Here is a 10,722-nt window from a genome sequence, read left to right as displayed (position 1 = left end):
TCACCCGTCCACAGATGCGTGAGTGTGTCACCATGGCTGTGGCTGTGATGTGCAAGGCTGTGGACACCTCCCAGGGTGTGATGGGGGTGCCCGAGGCCACAGCTCCCTGCCTGGCAACTCACCAGCCTCGCGTCAGGGCAGTGTTGGGAGTGGGGTAGGACGAGCGGAAAAGGAAAGCTATCTCAGTCCCCCACTTTGACCTGTTTTTAGCTCCCCAGGGTGGGAGCCTTGCTGCAGACCCTCATGCCCCCTTCGGGGAAAGCCCTGGGCGGTTCTTGCGGCTGCAGAGTGGTGCCCACCAGCTGGGCAGTGGGTCTGCAAGCTGGGACAGGGCCACGAGGGTCACAGCACCCCAAGTGGGGACTCTGCGTGCCTGGCAGGCATCCTCACAGGCTCCTCCCCTCAGGGCCGGCTCCCGGGCCTCAGGGTCAGGTACGTGGTGCTGGTCTGGCTGGGCGTCTTCGCGGGCAGCTGGCTGGTGTACGTGCACTACTCATCCTACTCAGAGCTCTGCCGCGGCCACGTCTGTCAGGTGGTCATCGTAAGTGTGGGGCCCCTCGGAGACCTGGTGGGAGGCTCGGTGCCTCGGGCTGGAGGTGGATCGGGTGCAGGGAAGACTAGGGTTCAGGGGAGGGTGCTGTGGGGGACATGTAGGTGCAGTAGGCACGGCTGAAGGGGCTCCACAGGTGCTGGGGGCAGGCGTCTCCCCCAGCCTGGAGAGAGTCCCCGCCCCCTCTGGGTCCAGGGAAGCAGGCTGCAGGGCAGGGTCCCCTAGACCCCTCCCTGGGACCTGCCAGGGGTGCCACCATCCTGGGAGGATGCATGGGTTAGCATGTGCACGTGGGAGCCTGGGAGTGCCAGCTCATGGGTGTCTGGGTGCATGCGAGCAGGCAGTTGCTCACATGGGTGCATGCTGAGGTCACTCCCTGCTTCTTGGGGTGCCCTGTGATGAGGGGAGCCGTTCCAGAAGTGAAGCCTGTCTTAGTGCCCTGAGGGCGTGACCAGCCTCCCAGAGGAGGCCCTGCCACCACCTACCAATGCCAGGGTCACACAGTCCCTGGTGTGAGTGGCACTCAGGCTGGGTACTGCATACCCTGGCCCATTCTGCAGAGGGGGAAACCGAGACTGGGGGTGAGGGACCCGATGGGCAGCAGCATCAGGAGAGGGCTGAATACTCTGCTCACTCAGTGTCCGTGCCGGCCCCTTCCCAGGCCTAGAGAAGGGAGGTGGGAGTCGGACAGCGGGGTGGGGCCTGCTGGCGGCCCAGGCCTGGATGCACTGCCTCCCCGCAGCTGCTGTGTGGCCACCAGCAGCACTGCCTCTCCGGCACCCGCCTGGGCCAGGCCCCAGAGCCCTGTGGAGGGACACCCTTGTCACTAGTGCTGTCTGGGGTCGGAGCAGACCCCTTGTGGAGGGGGCGGAACACACGGTGTGCTTTGCCTTTGCCTATTCCTTTTCTGATTGGGACAAGGAGCCATCACTCAGGCTGCCACAGGATAGATACTGCCCTCAGGGCTCACGAGGCCCGGCTCCATGCCTCTGGTTGGCCCTGCTGCCTCCTGCCCTCCGATGGCTGCACACTCCCCTCCCCGACTCCTGCCAGCTCCACTGCTGCTGGGCTCCATGGTAACTGAGATGTGTGTCCAGGAGCGCACCCCCACCCCAGACACAGCTCCAAGGCCCTGTCCAGGGTGGGCTGGGCTGATCTTACTGCTGAACCTGACTCCCTGGCTGATGAGGTGCCTGGGGGAGGCGTGGCAGGAGGGACAGACAGGGAGTGGTTGCCGCCCAGCCCCATGTGCTGGTTTTTAAGCTGACAGTGACCGGCAGCTCAGCTGTGAGGGGGGCAGGGGGGTGGCAGTGAGGTCTGGCTTTTCCTGCACACAGGATGGAACATCAGGGCCAGGTCCTCCTTGTGGGAGGACAGATGCCCAGGCCAGGGGAGTGGGCACTGCAACACCCAAGGATGGAGCCATTTCAAGGGTCCCCAACACCTCATGGAATCCAGGGGCCAGCCAGGGTGCTCACAGGGACCTTGGACAGGAAACAGGAAATGATTTACACTGGCAGAGCCCATGTGACTTGTCTGACCTGAGTCTAGTTGCTTGCCCTGGGGACCTGGCCTGGGGTCGCCCCCGTATTTCTGAGCCTGGCCTTTGCCTTCTGGTCAGAGAGGCTTCAGTTCTGTAGAGTTCTGCCAGGGACCTGCTGTCACAGGGTAGGATGGCAGGCATGGTTGCCATGACAGCAGCCTCCATGCATGCCAGGACATGGGTGCTGCCCATGGGTGCCAGGCCACCATGAGGCAGTGGGAACCACCACAGTTGAGGCTGAGAGCAGTGCTGTGGCTTCAACCAGGTCCTGCGCAGCTGACAGGTGTGATGGGGGCTTCAGGCCTGGGTACCCTGGATGCCCACCCTGGTGGGCTCATTGCTGTGTGACATGCCTCCTCGCAGGGGCCCCTGCTGGCCCTTGGACTGAGGGCATCCATGAAGGTGGGGCTGCAGCCACTAGCCTGCACCCCAGCCACACCCTGGCTCCCACATCCCTAGTGTGACCAGTACCGCAAGGGCATCATCTCAGGCTCCATCTGCCGGGACCTGTGTGAGCTGCGCACAGTGGAGTGGCGGACCTGCCTATCCCCGGCCCCGGGCCAGCAGGTATGTGGGCAGGGCTAGGTGGGCCTGAGCTGCTGCACCCACCGTGGGAGGGGGGCATCCACACAGAGGGTCCCTGTGGCCTCGTCCAGGTGTACAGTGGGCTGTGGCAGGACAAGGAGGTGACCATCAAGTGCAGCATCGAGGAGGCCCTGAATGTTAAGGCCCGGCCGGAGACGGCACCCCGGCAGGAGCTGGTGCTGTTTGACAAGCCCACACGGGGCACGTCCATCAAGGAGTTCCGGGAGATGACCCTGAGCTTCCTCAAGGTCAGCGTGCTGCCCAGGCCTGGGTGGGCCTGAGGGGACCATGCGGCAGGCCTCCCTGCACCCTGCAGGCAGAGGCAGCGGGAAAGGGGCCTTTCTAGGGCAGTGGACAGGTGAGTGGGCAGAGCCTGGGGGTTCCCTGAGGGGAAGGCCTTGCTGCCCAGGCCTCCAGCCAGCACCAGGGCCTCGCTGGGACCCTCACGTACTCCAGGGACGAGTCAGCATGCCGGAGGTGTGCTGGGTGGGGGGGCCTGAACAGCAGAGGTCCTAGGGCCGGGTTCTGCTGGCTCAGGGGACCCAAGGGGACCAGGGCAGGTCCTGTGCTCTGCTGGTGGAGTAGAGCTCCTGGTCCTCAAGTGACTTGGCCTCCCTCCCCTCCGGTCCCAACACCAGGCGAACCTGGGAGACTTGCCCTCCCTGCCGGCGCTGGTCGGCCAGGTCCTGCTCATGGCCGACTTCAACAAGGACAGCCGAGTGTCCCTGGCGGAGGCCAAGTCTGTGTGGGCCCTGCTGCAGCGCAATGAGTTCCTGCTGCTGCTGTCCCTGCAGGAGAAGGAGCACGCCTCGCGGCTGCTGGGCTGCTGCGGGGACCTCTACCTCACCGAGGGCGCGCCCCACGGCTCCTGGCCCGGGGCCATGCTGCCCCCGCTGCTGCGCCCGCTGCTGCCCCCCGCGCTGCACAGGGCTCTGCAGCAGTGGTTCGGGCCTGCGTGGCCCTGGCGTGCCAAGATTGCCATCGGCCTGCTGGAGTTCGTGGAGGAGCTCTTCCACGGCTCCTACGGGACCTTCTACATGTGTGAGACCACGCTGGCCAACGTGGGCTACACAGCCACCTACGACTTCAAGATGGCCGACCTGCAGCAGGTGGCACCTGAGGCCACCGTGCGCCGCTTCCTGCAGGGCCGCCGCTGCGAGCGCAGTGCCGACTGCACCTACGGGCGTGACTGCAGGGCCCCCTGTGACCGGCTTATGCGGCAGTGCAAGGGCGACCTCCTCCAGCCCAACCTGGCCAAGGTGTGCGAGCTGCTGCGGGACTACCTGCTGCCTGGCGCGCCTGCCGACCTGCGCGAGGAGCTGAGCAAACAGCTGCGCACCTGCACCACGCTGAGCGGGCTGGCCAGCCAGGTGGAGGCCCACCACTCGCTGGTGCTCAGCCACCTCAAGACGCTGCTCTGGAAGGAGATCTCCAACACCAAGTACTCCTAAGGAGCGTGACACCCACAGCAGGGGCCCCTATCCCTAGGGGCACCAGGCTGTCCACTTCGGCCCCACCTCCACAGCAAAGGCTGGGGTCAGAGAGGGCAGGAGGGTGGGGGCACCGCCTGACCTAGTGGGCAGGCTCTGAAGAGCAGATGTAAATAAATGGCTTTTGTGTGATGCAAGGGCACAAGGAGCCATGCCCACTGCATGGGGGTCTCCCTCACGAGGGTGGCCTGCTGTCAGCTTGGTGTCAGGGGGTCAACAGCTGTTTGAGTCAAAGCCTGAGCACACCTTGAACTTCTGACCAGGCCTGGGAGCAATTAGTCTTTCCATCCTCCTACCTCAGCTTCTCAGTGCTGAGATTCCAGGTGTGTGCTGGACTCATTTTGTGATAGAGATTCAACTTGGGAGCCTTCTGTGCTTGACAGGTGCTCTACCACCTAGTTTACACTGGGTACCTATCAGCAGGTAGAGAGGTGTTTGCTGGGTGGGGTGGTACACCCCTGTAAACCCAGCACTTGGGAGGCTGAGGCAGGAGGACCACCGTAGGTTTTGGGCTAGTGAGACCCTGTCTCAAAATACAGGCGGGTGCTAGTGATGAGGCAGTGATAGATTTATGCAAGAACTGGGCATAGTGGCACACACCTATAATCCCAGCACTTGGGAGGCTGAGACAGGATTTCCTGGATCACATAATTCAAGGACAGCATGTACAACATAGCCAAACCCTGTTTAAAAACAAAGCCACCAGTCTACCTATTATCTGTATAATTCATTTTTTGGGAAGTAGCCAAGTGACCGAATAAGAGTACCCAATAAGGGTCCACAACTCTTCTCCACGAGGACCCAGCCAGTAAGGTCCCCCGCAGCAGGGCCTGATCCCCACGCAAGTCTCTTGGTTCTTGTCTCTGCCAGCACACAACCACCCTCCCAAGAACACCAACAAACCTTTTAGTTCGCTTTATTGTTTTCTGCATAACAAGTTCCAGCTTAAATTCCCAGGTTCCAACCACAGCTTCCCATGATCTCGGTGCTAAGGGCCCCACTCCACTTTCCACTTAAGCTGCCCTTTCCCCTGTTGTATTTTCCCATTTCAGGCAAGATGCAGTGGTTGACAGCAGGATGATCCCCATCAGTCAGCACAGGAACTGGGCCAAGAGAATGAAGAGCCAGGCAGCCCTGACCCCGGGTCCCTGGCCTTCCCTGCATGGAGCTGCACAGCACAGCACTGGCCAAGGCCCAGATGGGTGGGCAGTGTCCACTCGCACAGCGTCCAGTCCTGAAGCTGCACCTGTGCCTGTCTGACCCACCACACAGCGTGTAGCCAGACCCCTTCCTTCACAGGCTCCGGATCTGGAAAAGGCAGAGGGGTGGGGTCAGAAGGAAGGGCGGTGAGGTGTCACTGCTTTCACCTGGGTTCACCGCAGGATGCCAGGAAGCGCCTCAACTGCAGAGCTGGACCCAGCAAGGTCTGGTGCCGCTGACTTTCAGGACCACGGGACTTCCTGGGCACTGCAGGTTACACGGCAGCACCCCTGGCCTCCACCCTTCCTGGGAGGGACATGCGGGCTAAGAACAGACTGCACAGCTTTGGGCAACCCATGAAAGCCCCAGCCTTGGCCTCGCCCACAGCATAAAGCCAGCGGGGACCTCTGCGGTCCTCCCCAGGCCCAAATAGACCAGAGGTGGATTCTGTTCTTGGTCACTCACACAGGGTCCCCACTGTGGGTCTGTGCCTGCCAGCTTGGTGGTTCTTAGTTCTCCCCAGGAAGCAGGTCTGGGAAGGAGACCCAGGCTGGCCCACCCACTACACTGCAAGCCTGCCAGCCAGCGCCCCTCGAAGCCCACAGCCCTGCTGCTGTTCCGAAATGTCAGGCTATACACCATTCTTAGTGCTCACTGGTCTCCGAACACTGAGCGTAGAAATAGCCAGTTGCTCTTTGCCCCAAAGTCACAGGAACAGAGGAGTGGCTGTGCCATGGTGCTGGCAGGTCCAGGACCCCATCTGTAGGGCAGCTGCGCACCCCCAGAGCCAGCGTCCCACACAGGTCCAGCTTGCATTTCTCCTAACCTTGACTGGGATGCAGCTCCCGGCCGGTTCTGCTGGCTGAGCATCAGGCAGAGCCCCTTCAGTCACCATCTTTCCTGCATAAATACCAAAAATGGTCAGAAACCAGACAGGGCAAACCGTACACATACTCCATCTTCTCCTAAGCAAACACACTAGGATCAAGCTTCACCTTTTCACTTACGGCAGGGCAGGACGGCTCCTCTGAAATGCCAGCATCGCTACTCTTGCACTTAGGAGCCATGCAGTAAACTGAGGGGTACACGACCCCAGCACTGTGGGGCTGGAGCTTACTGACAGCCAAAGGGATGCCTCGCGCCCAGGGCAAGATGCAGAGACTGCGCCTCACCGCTCGTAGCTTCCCTAATACCTGCGAACTGCAGTGACCGCGGGTAACAGATGGGAAGTAACTGCAGATGCAGGGATGCTGTTCCCTCCAGGAGGGCTGACCTCCCCATTACTAGTAAAAGGGGGCCCTTCCACAGCCCCCTGCAAGGTGAACAGTATGAATGACGCACTGAACTTAATTCTTCCTGTCCACACTCACAAAAGGCCCCAACGGGCAGACCAGAGTGAGGATCACGCACCACGCTTGCCTCTGCAGCACCTGTAACCAGGGAGGCCGCCAGAGATTTCTGCACTCACACGCCCACCTTCTCCCAGGGCCACCAGTGACGGACAGTCCTCCAATGATGGAGAAAGGGACACAGGAAGAAAATGCTCTAGGTTTTTCTTTGCCATGGCACTGGCAGTGACCCTGAGGCCCTAACACTGACCGATACCCCGAGTGGTATTTTAAAATTTGAGACAAGGTCTAAATTGTCTAGGCTGGGTTTGAGCTTGTGATCCTTCTGCCTCAGCTACCCAGTGCTGGGACTACTGTGTGCTACTGTGTCGGGAATAAGGCCCTGGGATTTTAAAAAGCTGGTACAACTGTTAGGTTTTGACCATGCCATCTAGCAAGGCACGGGGGTGCAGGCCTGTAATCCCAGCACTCAGGAGGCTGAGGTGGGATTACCATGAGTTTAAGGCCAGCCTGAGCTACACGGTGAGACCCTGTCTCAAAAAGAGTGGAGGCACTACTTTCTATGGTTTTTAAGGAGGCAACCTAATAAACCCCCTCCCTGCAGGCAGTGAACTACCTCCTGTCTCCTGCCGTGGGACTGCAAGACCCTCAGGTGACTGAGGGTCATCAGCAGAAGGTGGCCTCACTCACCAGGCTCCAGGTGGCCGGCAAGCACATGGCACCCTGCAATGGCTCTGTCGGTGTCAGGCTACTAATCATTCAGGCGTTCACGGGTCAGAACACTGAGCGTAGACATAGCCTCGATTCTCTCTGCCACCTAGTGACGCAGATGTGACACAGCAGCCACACCTGCAACGCCTCGAGGGGCAGGGTCTGCAGGCTGAAGACCCAGGGGTCCAGGTCATCACTTAGGTTTGACTGTGTGTGTGTGAGGCCTGTTCCAGCACCAACCTGTCAACTCATTCAAGACTCCAGCATCTCCTTACAGGAGTTCCGGCTCCGGCAGGCAAACTCCCTAGGGGAGAAGAAAACATGCTTTATACAGATCTCAGGCAGGGGATATAGCTCAGCGGCACAAGCACTTGCCTGGTAAGTGCAAGACCCTGAGTTCAATTCCCGGTACCAAAAGAAAAAGAAAGTATACAGATATCAGCAAGAATACGCCGCGGTGTTGTGAAAAAACTATTCTGCTGCACACTGTCTCCCAAGAGAAAGAACTGCTTCGGCTTACAAGGGGTCTTCTTGAAAGATCCAACCCATGGTACTCCCTCCTCTTTCTCCCTGTGTGTATAAATTTGTGTCCCAACCCCTCCTCTGTTCTTGCGACAGGGTCACGCTATGCAGCGCAGGCTGGCTTGAACTCGCAGAGACCCTCCTGTCTCAGCCCTCCGGGTGCAGGGATTGCAGGGTGCAGGGACTGCAGGCGTGTGCCGCCACGCTCCGCTCCTGACTCATGACCTTGCTCCTGGAGGCTGGGATTCCCTTACCCGCGAGCACCTCACCAAGTTCCTTTCATTTTCTTATCTCAAAGCTTACTGCAGCCGGGCGTGGTGGCGCACGTCCGTAATCCCAGCACTCCCAGCACTCGCGAGGCTGAGGCAGGAGGATCGTGTAAGTTCCGAGACCAGCCTGGGCTACAAAGTGAGCTCAAGGCCAGCCTGAACTGCACAGAGAGACCCTGCCTCAAAAAAAAAAAAGACCGAAAAAGAAAAAAAACTTACTGCACAAATAAAAGTTACAGCTGTTTTCCAGGGGGAAGGTCAGATTACCCGCAGCCATCCAGGGCCCGGGCCCACCTCCACGAGAGCGCGCGGCCTCTCCCCGCCGCCGAACACGATAACCACACACCACCGCCCCGCCGGACCTCCATGGCTGCCGAGAGGACACACGGTCCCGCGCCGCGCCCTTTATACCAGTGCGGACGGCGGCCCGCGAGGGACAGACTCCGCCGCCGTAGCGCCCTCTAGCGTCCAATTGCGCCTCGCCAGCGCACAGCCCCGGGTGCAGGGCCCGCAGGGCCTCAGCCTGCACCCGGGCTATCTCAGGGAAGCGCGCGGGGCGGGCGACCGGCGCAGCGCCCCGCCCATCAAACCTCCCTGCCCTGCTCCCCGCGCGCGGGGTCTTGGCCTGGGCCGCCACCCCTGAGCCACCTGTGACCAACCGGCGTTCCCCGCGGTCGGGCAGCGATGCTTGCCTCCTCTTTTATGCAGGGCCCTGAGTGCTCTGCCCTGACGTTTCTAAGCCACCTGGGCACCCTCCTGCCTTGGGCCTGGGACCCGCCAGTAGCCTCTGCCCTGGCAGAGAGGGAGCCACGCGATGCACCCACTTCTGCGTGGCCTCTAGCACACCTCAGGTTGCCCAGTGCCTGCTGAGGCTGCCCAGACAGATGGGGGTGACCCATGGGGGACCCTCGGGAGCTGAGCTTTCTGTCTGTTCCAAACCCTTAGTCTCCATAGTCACGGGGTGGTGGCCAGGCTGGGGGCAGGGCACCCCATGTCCACTGCTAGAGGGGAATTCAGGTCTCAGGATGAAGAAATATGCCCGGCCACATGTTTGGCACCGGAGGAGGCAAGGTTGGGCAGGGACTTCAGCTCTGGACCCAGGATAACAAGTCTGGGCCACAGAGGCCAGGCGTCTGCAGTGCCTTGTCCCTGCCCTCGCCCTGGGCCACTCATCATCCAGCCTGACAGACCGGAGGGACAGGAGGGAGCACCAGGAGAGAGACCTCTCCTTGCTCAGCCCGTTCCCCGCGGCCACAGGCAGAGGCCAGGGAGGCCCGGGTGCTGGGGCTGTGGTGTTGCTGGCTGTGGCGTGGCTCTGGTTCCAGAGCGGACAGGAGCTGGGGCAGGGCCAGAAGCGTGGAGCTGAAAAGCTGCAGAGGACTAGCCTTTCTTCATGCCTTTCCATGGGCAGGAAAGACCCTATCGCCTCACCACCACTGCTGTGTGGCTTCAGGCCCAGCTCTAGCACTGGCTCTGGAACAGAACCTGCCGCACAACGCATTGTCAGGGTCAGAGTCGGTGCCAGGCCCAGAGCTGGAACCAACAGCATGTTCCGGAGACGCACTGCTGGGCACTGGCGTCGGCACCTGAGCTCGCTTGTGTGCCAGAACCTGTTCCTGCACTGGGCCTGACCTCCAGCAGACCTGGTGCTGCCTCCAGGGCCAGAACAGGACTGATCCAGAACCAGCTGCGGCACCGACTCCAGATGCAGAGGCAGCGTTGTCACCAACTGCTGTGCTGGCTGCAGAGTTAGAGATGGCACCAGCTCTAGAGACCACACCAGCCTCAGCAAGGCCTTCAGCGCCAACGCCACTCCTGCCCCCAAGCCCAGATGTCACGCGCCCCTCCAGGAGCCCCAGCATCAGCTGGAGCACTGACTCCACACCTAGAGCCACTTTCACTGCTGTTTCCAGAGCTGGAGCCATACAGGACCCAGAACCACTGAGAACTACAGAAGAGCCCACAACCAGCTGTTGGCCTGGAGGCAGCCCTGATGACCCCTCCGGAGCTGGTGCTTCTGGCACAGCAAGATCAGGCCCAGTGCCAGCCCCACCCTGGAGTGAGGAAATGGCCACTTGTGTTTTCTGAAGTGTTCCAGAAGAATCACTGCTATGCCCACTTGGGCAGGTTCACCTGTGTGACTGACCCGTGTAGGCTTTTCTTTGTTGAGATCTCTGTTATTCCAGATTTGAAACAATCTCCTTGGTTTTTTTTTTTTTTTGTTGTTGTTGTTGTTTTTTGTTTTTGTTTTTGGTACCAGAAATAGAACCCAGGACCTCGCGCTTGCCAGGCAGGCACTTATGCCACTGAGCTAGATCCCCAGCCCTTCTTTCCTTGTGTAAACTGCGCTATTCAGGGTTGTCCAGAGACATGGGATCAATAAACCATACACAGAAAGACAGGTTTAGTGGGTAGATGACAGGTAGATGGATGGACAGACAGACAGGTGATTGATGGGGAGTTGACAGGTGATAGGTAGGTAGATTTACATAGAAATGAGGGG

The 10,722-nt window shown here is 60.3% G+C and overlaps 2 protein-coding genes across 2 annotated transcripts; one reads left to right on the top strand and one right to left on the bottom strand.

Moving 5' to 3' along the window:
- Positions 1-406: 406 nt before the first annotated feature.
- Positions 407-4,310, top strand: Fam69b (family with sequence similarity 69, member B; the record flags this gene model as incomplete). Its single annotated transcript, XM_005408647.2, is given in 4 exon segments — positions 407-541; positions 2,553-2,660; positions 2,750-2,926; positions 3,317-4,310. Coding segments are annotated over 4 exon segments (1,233 nt in total), but the record flags the coding sequence as incomplete, so codon positions are not given.
- Positions 4,311-7,406: 3,096 nt separating this feature from the next.
- On the bottom strand, positions 7,407-9,768 carry LOC102003680. Its single transcript, XM_013506579.1, has 3 exons — positions 9,651-9,768; positions 8,439-8,867; positions 7,407-7,732 (listed from the first exon to the last, which is right to left on the bottom strand). The coding sequence occupies exons 1-3, from the start codon at positions 9,766-9,768 to the stop codon at positions 7,677-7,679; spliced, it is 603 nt and encodes a 200-aa protein (XP_013362033.1). The 3' UTR covers positions 7,407-7,676.
- Between the last annotated feature and the right edge of the window lie 954 nt (positions 9,769-10,722).

Source organism: Chinchilla lanigera, unplaced genomic scaffold, assembly GCF_000276665.1.
Source record: "Chinchilla lanigera isolate Chin_1 unplaced genomic scaffold, ChiLan1.0 scaffold00112, whole genome shotgun sequence".
In the NCBI taxonomy this organism is placed as follows: Eukaryota; Metazoa; Chordata; class Mammalia; order Rodentia; family Chinchillidae; genus Chinchilla; species Chinchilla lanigera.
The sequence above is the reverse complement of the archived record's forward strand: the minus strand, read 5'-3'. Positions and strand labels throughout refer to the sequence as shown.